Source organism: Pseudophryne corroboree, chromosome 1 (genome assembly GCF_028390025.1).
Source record: "Pseudophryne corroboree isolate aPseCor3 chromosome 1, aPseCor3.hap2, whole genome shotgun sequence".
In the NCBI taxonomy this organism is placed as follows: Eukaryota; Metazoa; Chordata; class Amphibia; order Anura; family Myobatrachidae; genus Pseudophryne; species Pseudophryne corroboree.
Window position 1 is genome coordinate 624936900 of NC_086444.1, and position 15785 is coordinate 624952684.

The 15785-nt window shown below is 47.9% G+C and overlaps 1 protein-coding gene across 1 annotated transcript in view; it reads right to left on the reverse strand.

Moving 5' to 3' along the window:
- PRSS57 (serine protease 57) overlaps positions 1–15785 on the reverse strand; it is a 34564-nt gene that overhangs the window by 10435 nt on the left and 8344 nt on the right. Inside the window, exon 2 of the mRNA XM_063924387.1 lies at positions 12345–12492. Within this exon, the coding sequence (XP_063780457.1) occupies positions 12345–12492 (148 nt within the window). The remainder of the gene's footprint in view (positions 1–12344; positions 12493–15785) is intronic.

The window sequence follows — 15785 nt, forward strand, 5'->3', positions numbered from 1 at the left end:
CCTGATGTACTAACCCCCGGCCGGCAGGACAGCGCCGCGGCGGGGGGTACGCCAGCTTTAGCTGGCGATAGTCCATAGAAGCCTATGGGCTTCTCTCCGCGGCGCTGTGTGAGGGATCCGATCGGATCCCTCCCAGCATGCCCTGCGGCCGCCCCCGTCACCCCGCGCATGCGCAGACTGACTTCTGGGGCCGAATCCCGGAAGTCAGGCTGCCGCTGCGCATCGCTGAGGACAGCTCTTATCGGAAGAGCTGTCCTCCGCAATGCTGATCGCATATGTTAGTACATATGCGATCAGCATCGTGGCGCAGGGAGGCGATGGGCGGCGATGTACATTAGTACATCCCGCCCTATATATGGTATATATCTATCAGTGATGTGCGGTAAGGTGAGCAGAGCCTTTCCTCTAATCCTGCATTGTATGCCAGAGTTGTGACTATATGGAAATGACAAAGAATATATCATAAAAATTTTCTTTGTATTATTCTAATCGTTTTTATAGTCAAAGCTCTGGAGTAAAAAGTCTAGCAGGTGAGGCAGTGTCTATCTTTTCCGCACATCTCAGATCAAAACTCACCAAGTTTCCATCAGTTTATACTGCTGCACCTGTGTATAAGCCCATATTTCTCTCTCTCTCTCCCTCTCTAAATATATTTAATTTGCAGGAAAATAGGGCATTATCCCCATTTGCCCTGAACAGTGGCTTAGCTAAACACCTCTAGGCCCAAGAATAAATGATTAGCTGAGTCCCTGTCACATCTTTCCAGCATTATCCCCACTATACATAGAAACACCTGATAAGTATGTATGTCATGCACGGTCATGCCGCATACCTATCTGGGGGTCTGGGAAACCTGTTCCCTGTGTTTTGTCTAGTCCAGTATGCTTGTTGCCTCCTCCCTTCTCTGCCACCTTCATATCTGCTCCCTTATGTCTCATCTCTCTTTCTCATTCCTACCTTGGGCCAGCACAGCACATAGGTGTTGTATCTGGGAGCCCTGTAGTGGTTGCTGCCATTGCTATCTGTATTTCTACGCCAACATCCCTCATGATTGCTAGACATAGCTATGAAAGAATTATGCTGTCTCTATCCTATGTGCTGTGCCAGTATTGGAGAGAAATACATTTACATTTCAGTCTGTATAACCTTACCTACATACCCCCCAACTGTACCTTTTTGTCACGTACAGTACCATTTTTTAATGGTCTGTACCGGCCAAAAGGGGCTTTGTACTGGGTTCAGCATCTCCATGGGCCCATAGAGTTACATGGTAGTGCTGCAGGGACACGCACCTTTTACCTGTGGCCACGCCCCCTTTGCTATTTTGTACCAGTTTCTGTCTCTTCAAATGTTGGAGGGTATGTACCTATTCTCTGACATAATGATAAAGTGGAAAGCATGGTTCAACCAGTTGTGACATCTACTGTAACTCCCATAGCTGCCACAACTCCCCCGTTATGTCTCATGTAACGTTCTCATATCTATGGGCCTAATTCAGACCTGATCGCTCGCTAGGGATTTTTTGCACTGCTGCGAGCAGATAGTCGCCGTCCATAGGGGAGTGTATTTTAGCTTTGCAAGTGTGCGATCGCATGTGCAGCCGAGCGGTACAAAAAAGTTTTGTGCAGTTTCTGAGTTGCCCAGAACTTACTCAGTCGCTGCGATCACTTCAGCCTGTTTTTGTCTGGGATTGACGTCAGACACCCGCCCTGCAAACGCATGGACACGCCTGCGTTTTTCCAACCACTCCCAGAAAACGGTCAGTTGACACCCACAAACGCCTTCTTCCTGTCAATCTCCTTGCGATCGCCCGTGCGAATGGATTCTTCGTACAATTCATCACACAGCAACAATCCGCTTTGTACCCTACGACGTGCCTGCGCATTGGGTGCATACGCATGCGCAGTCCTGACCTGATCGCAGTGCAGCGAAAAAACTAGCGTGTGATCAGGTCTGAATGACCCCCTATTTTGGGCCTGCACAGCATATAGAGGTTGTATCTGGGGACTTAGGGGTACATTTACTAAGCAGTGATAAGAGTGGAGAAGTGAGCCAGTGGAGAAGTTGCCCTTGGCAACCAATCAGCACTGAAGTAACATCTATAATTTGCATACTATAAATTGATACAGAGCTGCTGATTGGTTGATGGGTAAATTTCTCCACTGGCTCACTTCTCCGTTCTTATCACTGCTTAGTAAATGTCCCCCTTAGTAGGGGTTTGCTGTCACTGCTCACTGGAAGCTCCCACAAAGAAAAGTGCATCTCCCTACAAATTGGGCCTGTGAATCAGTTGCAAGTAAAAGATGCATGTAGCCATTCTTTACAAATTGTGTATTCGCATCACCATGCATGTGCACCTTGATGGAGGCTACTACAGCGGCTGGTTCTCTGCATCCATGAAATAGCTGTTTCTGGGTGTTAACTGTGTGGCGACCTTGCAGACACACACAAAAACAACTTCATGTGAGTGTCATGGATGTGTAACCAGAATTGCGAATGGAAAAGTATTGATCATAGCCAGGGGTGTAGCTCCGGTGGCTCCGGTGGAGCTTGAGCTCCAGGCGCCGGAAAAGTTAGAGGGCGCACCACTCTACTGTAGTGTAACATGTATAAGTGGCTCTACTGTGGTGTAATGTGAATAACGGACACTACTGTGCAGTGTAATCTGAATAGGTACTATTCTGTGGCCATGCCCTTTCCCCATGAAGCTACACCATAATTTTTTTGTTGCGCGCCTTTGGCGCACGCTGTCCCTATTTTATGCATGGGGGGTGCCCAAAGGAAACTAAGCTCCACAAGGTCTAGAACCAGCCCTGTCACCAATTTAGGATTTTTTTTTATATTTTTTCTTTTCAAATTTAACATGCCCCCAATTCAGTACAGGGGAAGGGGCGCCAAAACATAGCCTTGCTCCAGGCACTATGGCACCTAGCTACACCTCTGATCATAGCAGCCAGACACAGGAAGCTGTGCGGATAGCTGCATTACCATATGGCACTAGGGGGACATGTAGTATGCAGTGATAAAAGTGGAGAAGTGAGCCAGTGGAGAAGTTGCCCATGGCAACCAATCAGCTGCTCTGAATACTTTTATAGTATGCATATTGTAAATGTTACGTCAATGCTGATTGGTTGCCATGGGCAACCTCTCCACTGGCTCACTTCTCAATTTTTATCACTGCTTAGTACATGTTCCCCTAAAAATCTGGCAGCTGCAGCTGTCTGAACTTGTGACTGCATTGCGTGTGACTCAGAATCAGACCTATTAGGCGTAACATCTTATCCCCACATCCTGACCAAGGACATGCTGGTTCCTTAGAACTCCCATTTCTCTATTGGTTGGATTCTTATCTCATTAGAATGCATACATTAGCTAATACACTAACAACCCCTGACCTGGCCAAGACTCCATTTCTCTCTGATCTCATCATCACTACTTTCTAGCTGCTTTCCATCAATTTATAAATAAACCTTATCTTGTCTCTCAGTGTATACTTACAGTACTAGCTGTCAGTCCCAACCTTGCCTATCGGGCCTTGTGCATACTTGCCTAATAGTTGGCAGTAGAATGCACTGTGTGAAGCATAGCGTGCCATTGAGGGTGTGTGTCATGGTTCACCCAAAGGGAGTGTCTAGCTCCCCATATGGACGTACGGGTTCACTACGATCTGCCGGCGGCCGGCCTCCCGGCGACCAGCATACCGGCGCCGGGAGGGAGGCCGGCCGCTGGCTTACATACAGTGTAGCGAGCGCAAATGAGCCCCTTGCGGGCTCGCTGCGCTCACCGCGCTACGCGCGCCACACTATTTTATTCTCCCTCCAGGGAGGTCGTGGACCCCCACGAGGGAGAATAAGTGTCGGTATGCCGGCTGTCGGGCTCCCGGCGCCGGTATGCTGGTCGCCGGGAGCCCGACCGCCGGCATACTGAAGACCACCCGGACGTACCTATGCCTAAATGGCTGTTGCAAGATATTTCTATATAACATTAGCATCAATATTTTTTGGTAAATTTTGCAAGTATTGGTATCGGGGCGTCACTGGGGTCAGTGACGCCCGATACGCTGAAAAGCTCCCTGCGCGTATCAAAGGTGTTTTTTTTTAAAGGGGGTGTGACTTCATGGGAAGGGGTGTGGCCTGACCCTGTTTTATTACTCTGGGGGCGTGCTCAGCATTCCCTGTTACTGAAGAGGAGCCCGCACTCCCCTAGTGACACCACTGATTCGTACTAACATTGATGCCTACAGTGCTGTATATCTTGTTTGAGGTGAAAAGAAATATCATAGCGAATAGTTGCACTCAGCAGAATATACATGAAAAATGTGATGCCTATGCAACAAATTCCAAATGCAATTTGGCTTGTGTTAAGAACATCTCTTAAAAAACAAACAAAAAAAACACAGATTTTTAAAACTTTATGATATATTATTCTTTTTGTTTGTTTAACTAAACATTACTAATAAAACATTCCACAGCTTAAGGTGCATACACACGGTGAGATTCGGGCTAACCCCGATTCTCACTATGCGACAGGGGCTAGGTCGGCATCGCAAGCACATAATGATTGTGCATGTGATACTGACAATGGTGGTCATTCCGAGTTGTTCGCTCGTTGCCGATTTTCGCTATGCTGCGATTTGCTGCTAAATGCGCAAGCGCATGGTACGCAGAGCGCATGCACTTAGTTATTTAACTAAAAAAACTTAGCAGTTTTGCTGTTGTCTGTGCGGCGCTTTTCAGTTGCACTGCTGATCAGTGAATGATTGACAGGAAGTGGGTGTTTCTGGGTGGTAACTGAGCGTTTTCCGGGAGTGTGCTAAAAAAACGCAGGCGTGCCAGGTAAAAATGCAGGAGTGGCTGGAGAAACGCGGGAGTGGCTGGAGAAACGAGGGAGTGGCTGGCCGAACGCAGGGCGTGTTTGTGACGTCAAACCAGGAACTAAACGGACCGAGCTGATCGCAATCTAGGAGTAGGTCTGGAGCTACTCAGAAACTGCAGGGAATTATTTATTAGCAGTTCTGCTAATCTTTCGTTCGCTATTCTGCTAAGCTAAGATACACTCCCAGAGGGCGGCGGCCTAGCGTTTGCAATGCTGATAAAAGCAGCTAGCGAGCGAACAACTCGGAATGATCACCTATGTGCGATTTTGGCTAAGTGTCAATTTTGACTATCTTTTCTAAGAGATAGACTGTGCAGGCAAGCCAATTTTGACTATCTAGGCTTGCGATGCCGACCGTGCAGGACCACGCATCGGCATCGCATCGGGAACGCAAAGGTGACTTTCACCTTGCAACCTGCACTAACTTTTCTTACGATTTTGACTATATAGTCAAAATCGTAAGAAAATATCTCACCGTGTGTACACACCATAACACACACTAGCAGTTGATATAAGAAGACACAGATCACAGGGGTCAGGCAAGCTATATTCTCTACTGCCAGGGGTCCCACAAGGATATGGTGAGTCGTCAGCAGAGGCTGTTGAGCCTGTACAAATGTCATAATGACTACAGCAAACTACTGTTCTTGCCCAGAAATCCTCTGGCTGCAGTGAAGAATCCAAATAATTTGAAGATTTGATTTATAATGCAGGGCAGCAGCAGATAAGAGCTTCAAATGGGACTCTCCCGCAGGATCCCGGAGGGTGGGCAACTATGGGCCTAATTCAGAGGCGATTGCTGCTACAGCAGTGATCGCTCTCTGAAGCCTTTTATGCAGTGTGCTCACGCAGCGTGCGCACTGCACATGTGCAGCCAGTGAGATGCAAAAGCTGCATGGGGGCAGGGACTGACATGCGATGCTGACTAGCCCTGTGCTGGGTGTCCCCCCGCATGTCAGAGAAACTGATCGTAGATGTGCTAAATTTAGCACATCTATGATAAGCTCCGACTCAACCCCCATGTCTGAATAAATAACTTGTGATCTGTGGGATGTTCTTGGAGGTCTAAGAAAAGTGAATGGAGTTCTGTGCAGTATGTCCGAAAATGTTTATTGTTGCCACTTTGGGGGTGATTCCGACCTGATCGTAGATGTGCTAAATTTAGCACATCTATGATCAGCTTCCCTGACATGTGGGGGACGCCCAGCACAGAGCTAGTCCGCCCCGCATGTCAGGGCCGACCCCCTGCACAAGTACAAAAGCATCTCACAGCGGCGATGCTTTTGTACTGTAGGAGTAGCTCCCGGCCAGCGCAGCTCCTGTGCGCTGGCAGGGAGCTACCCGTCACAGCCCGGGTTGCAGTGGCTGCGTGTGCCATCATGCAGCCGCCGCGGCCCGCCCCCCAACGGTCCGGGCATGCCTGCGTTACCTGGACCGTGCCAGCTAAACAGTGGCTAAACGCCGTCGGCCCACCCCCTCCCGCCCAGCGACCGCCTCTGCCTGTCAATCAGGCAGAGGAGATTGCTGGGCTACGACAGACGTAGGCTGTCTGCCATGCGCCAGCGCACTGCGGCACCGGCGCATGCGCAGTTCAGGCCTGATCGCTGCTGTGCGAACACGTACAGCACCGATCAGGTCTGAATTAGCCCCTCTGTGCTATGAGTGACTTTAGATCAAACTACAGTGTCAAGTACTATGGCTCATCTGGCCTTTGTCCCATTCTGACCATGTATGTTATAATAGGATTTTAATACCTACCGGTAAATCCTTTTCTCTTAGTCCGTAGAGGATGCTGGGGACACCATTAGAACCATGGGGTATAGACAGGATCCGCAGGAGACATGGGCACTTTAAGACTTTGAAAGGGGTGTGAACTGGCTCCTCCCTCTATGCCCCTCCTCCAGACTCCAGTTATAGGAACTGTTCCCGGGGAGACGTACATTTCGAGGAAAGGATTTATTGTTAAACTAAGGTGAGATTCATACCAGCTCACACCTCAAGCATGCCGCACAACGTGGCATTCAACATAACACAGGCCAACGGCATGAACAATTTCAGCAACAGGCTGACAATAAACGTAACACAACATATGTGTAACCATAACTATTAACTGCAGATACAGTACGCACTGGGACGGGCGCCCAGCATCCTCTACGGACTAAGAGAAAAGGATTTACCGGTAGGTATTAAAATCCTATTTTCTCATACGTCCTAGAGGATGCTGGGGATACCATTAGAACCATGTGGTTATACCAAAGCTCTAGAATGGGCGGGAGAGTGCGGACGACTCTGCAGCACCGATTGACCGAACTAAAGGTCTTCATCGGCCAAGGTGTCAAACTTGTAGAACTTTGAAAAAGTGTTTCGACCAAGTAGCTGCTCCGCTAAGTTGCAATGCCGAGACCCCCAGGGCAGCCGCCCAGGATGAGCCCACCTTCCTAGTGGAATGGGCCTTCACTGATTCCAGTAATGGCAATCCAGCCGTGGAATGGGCCTGCTGAATCGTGTTACAGATCCAGCGCGCAATGGTCTGCTTAGAAGCAGGACACCCAACCTTGTTGGGAGCATACAGGACGAACAGAGCTTCTGATTTCCTAATCTGAGCCGTTCTGGCGACATAAATCTTCAAAGCTCTGACCACATCCAGAAATTTTGACTCAACGAAGGCGTCAGTAGCCACAGGTACCACGATAGGTTGGTTTATGTGGAAAGAGGAAACCACCTTCGGTAAAAATTGCTGACGTGTCCTCAGTTCAGCTCTATTTTCATGGAAGATCAAATAAGGGCTCTTGTGAGACAAGGCCGCCAACTCAGACACCCGCCTTGCGGATGCCAAGGCCAGCAGGATGACCACTTTCCAAGTGAGGAATTTCAACTCCATCTTCCGAAAAGGTTCAAACCAATGTGATTGAAGGAATTGCAACACCACATTAAGATCCCATGGTGCCACTGGAGGCACAAATGGAGGTTTGATGTGCAATACGCCCTTCACAAAGTCTGAACTTCTGGAAGGGAGGCCAATTGTTTCTGAAAGAAAATCGATAAGGCTGAAATCTGAACCTTGATTGAGCCCAATTTTAGGCCCGCATCCACACCTGCTTGTAGAAAATGGAGAAACCGTCCTAGGTTAAACTCTTCCATAGGAGCATTCTTGGCTTCACACCAAGACACATATTTTCTCCAAATACGGTGGTAATGTATAGACGTTACCTCTTTTCTAGCCTGAATAAGTGTGGGAATGACTTCACTGGGAATACCCTTACGGGCTAGGATTTTGCGTTCAACTGCCACGCCGTCAAGCGTAGCCATGGTAAGTCCTGATACACGCACGGCCCCTGTTGTAACAGGTCCTCGTGTAGAGGAAGAGGCCAGGTATCTCCTATGAGTGATTCCTGAAGATCTGGATACCAAGCCCTCCTTTGCCAGTCTGGAACAATGAGGATCGCTCGGATCTTTGTTCTTCTTATGATCTTTAGAACTTTTGGAATAAGAGGAAGTGGAGGGAATACATACACCGACTGAAACACCCACGGTGTCACGAGAGCATCCACTGCAATCGCTTGAGGATCCCTTGACCTGGAACAATATATCTGAAGCTACTTGTTGAGACGAGAAGCCATCATGTCTACTTGAGGAATTCCCCAACGACATGTCACCTCTGCGAAGACTTCTTGGTGGAGGCCCCACTCTCCTGGATGGAGATCGTGTCTGCTGAGGAAGTCTGCTTCCCAGTTGTCCACTCCTGGAATGAAGATTGCTGACAGAGCACTTGTATACTTTTCCGCTCAGCGGAAAATCCTTGTGGCTTCTGCCATCGCCGCTCTGCTTTTCGTTCCGCCCTGACGGTTTATGTACGTTACTGCTGTTACGTTGTCCGACTGGATCAGTACAGGCAGATCTCGAAGTAGATGTCCCGCTTGTAGTAAACCGTTGTAAATGGCCCTTAGCTCCAGAACATTTATGTGGAGACAAGTTTCCCTACTTGACCATCTTCCTTGGAAGTTTTCTCCCATTGTGACTGCCCCCCAGCCTCGGAGGCTTGCATCCGTGGTCACTAGGATCCAGTCCTGTATCCCGAACCTGCGCCCCTCTAGGAGGTGAGAGCTGTGCAGCCACCATAGGAGTGATACCCTGGTCTTGGAAGACAGGATTATCCTCTGGTGCATGTGTAGATGGGACCCAGACCACTTGTCCAACAGGTCCCACTGGAACACTCTGGCATGGAACCTCCCAAACTGAATGGCCTCGTAGGCCGCAACCATCTTTCCCAGCAACCGAATGCATTGTTTGATTGACACTCTTGCTGGTTTCAGAATTTGTATGACCAGACTCTGAAGTTCCAGAGATTTTTCCACAGGAAGAAAAACTCTCTGTAGCTCTGTGTCCAATATCATTCCCAAAAACGACAACGGCGTCGTCGGAATCAACTGTGATTTTGGCAAGTTTAGGAGCCAACCATGTTGTTGAAGAACTGTCATGGAGAGTGCAACGTTTTGGGCCAACTGGTCCCTGGATCCCGCCTTTATCAGGAGATCGTCCAAGTATGGGATAATTGTGACTCCTTGCTTGCGAAGGAGAACCATCATCTCCGTCATTACTTTGGTGAAAATCCTCGGAGCCGTGGATAGACCAAACGGCAACGTTTGAAATTGGTAATGACAATCATGAATTGCAAATCTCAGGTAAGCCTGATGCGGAGGATAAATGGGAACGTGTAAGTAGACATTTTTATGTCCGCCGACACCATAAAATCCCCTTCCTCCAGACTGGAAATCACTGCTTGGAGAGACTCCATCTTGAATTTGAATCTCTTTAGGTAGAAATTCAGGGATTTCAGGTTTAGGATTGGTCTGACCGAGCTGTCCGGCTTCGGGACCACATACAGGCTCAAATAAAAACCTTCTCCCTGTTGTGACTGGGGAACCTTGATGATAACTTGATTTTGACACAATTTTTGTATTGCGTTGCAAACTACCTCCCTGTCAGGAAGAGAAGCTGGTAAGGCCGATTTGAAAAAACGGTGAGGGGGGATGTCTTGAAACTCCAGCTTGTACCCTTGGGATACTATTTGTAAAATCCAAGGGTCTAGGTTCGAACAAACCCAAAACTGACTGAATAGTTTCAGATCGACTCCCGCATAGGAGCCCCAACGTCATGCGGTGGAATTGGTAGAAGCCTGGGAGGACTTCTGCTCCTGGGAGCCTGACAAGGCTGGAGATCGTTTACCTCTTCCCCTTCCTCTAATAGCAAGGAAGGAAGAACCCCGGCCCTTTCTGAATTTATTGGGCCGAAAGGACTGCATCTGATAATGGTGCGTTTTCTTTTGTTGTGGAGGAACATAAGGTAAAAAGGATGACTTACCCGCGGTAGCCGTAGACACCAAATCATCAAGGCCGTCTCCATATAAGGCCTTACCTTTATATGGTAGAGATTCCATACTTTTCTTGGAGTCAGCATCCGCATTCCATTGGTGAATCCACAACGCACGCCTAGTTGAGACAGCCATGGCATTGGCCTTTGATCCCAAAAGACCAATATCTCTCGCAGATTCCTTAAGGTATGCTGCAGCTTCCTTGATATAACCCAGCGTCAAGAGGATGCTATCCCTATCTAGCGTATCTATATCAGATGACAAGTTATCTGCCCACTTTTCGATAGCACTACTTACCCACGCAGAGGCAATGACAGGTCGGAGTAGTGTACCCGTGGTCACATAAATGGACTTCAACGTAGTTTCTTGTTTACGATCCGCAGGATCCTTAAGGGCCGCCGTGTCAGGTGATGGGAGAGCCACCTTCTTAGACAAACGAGACAAGGCCTTGTTCACAGTGGGGGGTGACTCCCATTTTTCCCTATCCGTCGAGGGAAACGGATAAGCTGCCATAATTCTTTTGGGAATCTGAAACTTTCTGTCAGGACCTTCCCAAACTTTTTCAAATAGCTTGTTCAGTTCATGAGAGGGAGGAAACGTTATCTCAGGTTTCCTTTCTTTATACATACAGACCCTTTTATCAGGGATAGCTGGGTCCTCAGTGATATGTAACACATCTTTAACCGCCACAATCATGTACTGAATGCTCTTTGCCAATTTTGGGTCTAACCTGGAATCGCTATAGTCGACACTGGAATCAGTGTCCGTGTCGGTATCAGTGTCTGCCAATTGGGCCAACGTACGTTTTTGTGACCATGATGGGACCTAACTTTGGAATAACATATCTTCCACAGATTTCTTCCATGCCTGGGTCTGCGACTCAGACTTATCTAACCTCTTACTAATAAGAGCCACATTAGCATGCAAGGCATTCAACACATTTACCCAATCAGGTGTCGGCGGTGCCGACAGGGTCACCCCCGCAGCCATCTGCATCCCTAATACAGCCTTCTCCTGGGAAGAGCCTTCAGCCTCAGACATGTCAACACTCGTGCACCAACACCCACAGACACACTGGGCATATAGGAGACAGACCAACAGTAAAGTCTGTCAGAGAGACACAGAGGGGATTTGCCAGCTCACAACCCTGTGCTGAAAAAACAGGTCTGAAATTGCCAAGACAATGCCTCAGACCTATAGCGCTTTTATCACATATATATTGCACCAATTATATGCCTCCCCCCTCCGTTTTGCACCCCTGTACTTGTCAGTGTGTGTGGAGGACCAGCGTCTCTGCAGCTTGTGGAGAGGAAATGGCGCCGTGATCTGTGAGGGAGAAGCTCCGCCCTGGTAATGGCGCGCTTCTGTCCCGCTTTTTTCAATATTTATACTGGCGGGGATTGTGACAGTGCCGCGGTACTAATGTCCCCTCTTGCCAGTGTGCTTATGAGGATTGTTTTCAGCTGCCCAGGGTGCCCCCCCGCGCCCTGCACCCTGCAGTGCTGTGTGAGTGGGAGTGGTGCTCAGCGTCTGCCCGCTGCGCGGTACCTCTGCAAATGCCGTCACTGAAGAGAAGTCTTCTTTTCTTCGGTTACTCACCTGTCTTCTGACTTCTGGCTCTGAAAGGGAGTGACGGCAGGCTGCGGGAGTGAGCATCTGAGCGTACCCAGCTATCAAACCCTCAGGAGCTAATGGTGTCCTGTAACCAGAAGCAGAGCCCTTGAACTCACTGGAAGTGGGTCATACTTCTCTCCCCTAAGTCCCACGATGCAGGGAGACTGTTGCCAGCAGCCTCCCTGAAAATAAAAAACCTAACAAAAAGTCTTTACAGATAAACTCAGTAGAGCTCCCCTTAGTGCGTCCAGTCTCACTGGGCACAATTCTAAAACTGGAGTCTGGAGGAGGGGCATAGAGGGAGGAGCCAGTTCACACCCCTTTCAAAGTCTTAAAGTGCCCATGTCTCCTGCGGATCCTGTCTATACCCCATGGTTCTAATGGTGTCCCCAGCATCCTCTAGGACGTATGAGAAATTCAGTTGTTCTGTTGAAAGATAGTTGCGTGCAGTGATTAGTGTTGTACATGATATAAGGTGTCTCACGTGTCTTCCATGCAATGTGCAGCGGTGAGCACCCATTTTGGATTGATCAGGGACCCTCCACAGAAATGTTGTCCCCTGATCTGTAGCGATACCATGTATGGTCTGGTATGAGCTCTGGCTTCTCGACCTCCAACAATCCTTGATGCCCCTGTTTAAATAGAGTAATGACACTTCAAAATGCTTAAAACTCAACACTTACAGATTACTTGAAGTCACCAAAATGAACGTATTAATAATCACAATCCACTGTTTTGCTGTTTTTTGGATTTTTTTTAATTAAACATCTATAAAGTCCGTATAGGAGGCAACTTAGTGGGCATCTTAGTGATGAACTGTACAGTATCTCTTGTGGGTTCCAGATGATAGGTCAACAGTCAACTGGTCGACAGTCAATAGGTCAACCCATTGTGGTTGGCATGCATTTGGTCGACAAATACTGACAGTACTTAAGACCAACAGTTACAAATAGTTGACAGGTTCAAATGGTTGACAAGACAATAGTTACTACACATACACACGTTTTTTTTTTGTTTTTTTTTTCAACTTTATCATCATTTACCATCCACGTGGACTACGACTGGGAATAGTAACTGGTGCCGATCGCAGCAATAGTGGAGCAAGGCAAGGCCCGAAGTGTGGCAAGCGAAGCAGTACAATAATTTGGGTCACATGTGGTTTAACATAGAAAATGACACCCCAAAAAAGTGAAAAGGTGTGTCTGTCTTTTGTGTTGACCATTTCCATGTAAACTTTTTTGAGTGTCTACCTTTTACATGTTGACCTACTGACCTTGTCAACCTTTTGACCCTGTCAATTTATTGTATTTCAACCATATGGGGTCGACCTATTGACTGTCAAACTAATTAACTAACACTGGTCAATCCGATAATCCACACCCATCTGTTTTTCTATTCATATAAATTAAAATGTTACGTAATTTCACAAATAAAAATGTGTGCGCCTCCCAGAGCCATAACTAGGGGTGGGCTAGGAGAGCACTCGCCAGGAGCACTGGATTGGTGGGGGGGAGCACCTGGCACAGCCTTCCAAACAGTAGGTGGCCCTGCATGACCAGGTGATGGAGGAATATGACTAGTGTTTTAGAGATCTCATTTCCTTCCAAAGCAATACTGTGCATAGGACTGCTTGGAGCTCACTGCCTTCATGTTGCTTGGAGCTCATGGACTCCACAAAGTAATGCCCCCTCTTTACTGATTCTGCTTCAGGTCATGCACCACTCTATACACTCTAACTCATGCCATGCCCTCCTTACATTCTCTATAAGATGCGTAGTGTTTGCATGTATCTACAAGGCCTCACATCCTTCAGCTCGGTGCACCCCCTTCTGCTGTCTCCCCTTTTTCCCACAGCCTTACCCTACTGCCACTGTTGCTGCACAGTGTCATCCTCTTCAGTTTCCCCTAAGGACCTCTAAGTCCATTGTCCCACCTCTCCCTAATGTATATTCCCTCTCTTTCTACCTTTTAAGTTTATATAGGCAGGGTCTTCATAATATGCGCTATACAGCACAGATGGTCCAATTATAAACATAAATTATTATTATATGGATGATGGGGGAAGGGGCATCTTACACTTTGCAAGGTGCTCCCGGACCACTAGATACGTCCCTGGGTATTAGCCAATAAATGAACCCCACTTCAAGTGATAAATGTGGAGTTACCTGTTGACCAGAAAGCACCCTGTGTGCTGAAAGTGATGCACTGGACTGCTAACTAAGGGAGGGGTGGGTCTAGTCCAGATAGCAACTAATCACAGGGCCTGATTCAGAAAGAGATAACCTCCGCTGGTGTCCCAGGTCTGCCACTTACATGCAAAGGGTCTGATCCAGAGATGTATGCAAATGTATTTGCAGCTTTGTATGTGTATGCAGCAACTGTGTGAAAGTATGCTAATGTCACTGTCACCTGGATGTGTATTGAGATGACCACTAGCAGCTTTGCAAATCCCCGGGGCTACATACAAAGACGCAGCATCAGTTGCAGGGCAGTCGATTATTACATTCTACCTAGCCTTATGGTCGTGCAGCAAGGCAGCAGGAAGTAATACGCAGGAGCCTAAGCAGCTGTGTAGGTGATCGCATTTGCAGTGTCAAACACCCCCCCAAAATGGTTGCAACATGTCTGTGTTTTTGCCACCACTCCCCATTACCTCTCACAAATGGTCCCTGACTGTCAGTCAATTCAGGAATAAATCCTCTCTGCTACTGCTGTCGCAAGACAGTGGCACATGCACAGTGCACAAAAATTGCTACACTACGTAAAACATGGACGTCCCTGAAACAGGCCCAAAAGCCGCAACACTGGGAACATCGGTCGCACCATCAACTGTTTGAACAACCGTATTGTGTCTCAGAATGTCTGTCTTAACAAAGATGCCGGGACCAGTCCAACTGCAAATGAATGTGCAGTGGCTGACTAGATCATGCCCAGAAAGCGGTGGTAACACACCTGCATTTTTGACAACCAAACCATGTTACGTCCCTTAGACAGTCACTGCCTGTCACTCACTGTGCAAACAAATCTCCATTGCATCTGTCAATTGCAGCATGTGTGCAGTGCAGCTGTCTGTGACGCATGTGCAGTGGACAAAAATTTACATTCCATTACTCTCTGAGTAAGGCCCACAGATCAATCAGGTGCTGAGTGTCTCCCTTATGTCATCAGGAGGCGCCCAGCACACATATTAGGAAGGACATTCTGTAGCTGTCTGGACTGGTGGAAAGTGGAGAAGCACTATTATAGGGATGACCAATCACCAGTCCCAAACTGATCTTTTGAATCTATGCAGGATTGACATGAGTGTAGTTAATACAGAGCACGATCGACCAAAATAAAAATTGATCTTCCCGCGAACAATATTATTTTGACTTATTCACAGTTGGGGATATAGGAAAAAGTTCAGCCAGAAACAGTGCCGGATTAAGGTCCACATGGGACTGGAGCTGAAATTGAATAAGGGCCTTTTGTGTGCCACCACAGAGAGTGCCATCAGTGCTGTGGTGGTGTGACTAGGGATCCCGACAGTGAGGATGCCAGTGGTCAGAATACAGACAGCGGCATACCGACAGTCAGAATCCCAACACTTCTTGTTAAGTAAACTAAACCTACCCCTTACCCTCACCCTAACCCTCCCTCAGCCTAACCCTAACTCTCCCCTCATACAGCCTAACCCTAACCCTCCCCTCCCGCAGGCTAATTCTAACCTTCCCTTCCCACAGCCTAACCCTAACCTCTCCTCCCGCAGCATAACCCTAACCCTCCATGGCATACCTGCATTCGGAAAAGGGGGAAAGAGAGAAAAAAGGGGCAAGAGAGAAAGGGGGGATAGAGAAAGAGATAAAGGGGGAGTGAGAGGGAGAAAGATAAAAGGGGTTGAGAGAGAGGAGTAGAGAGAGAAATGGGGAAAAGAGAAAGAGGGTAA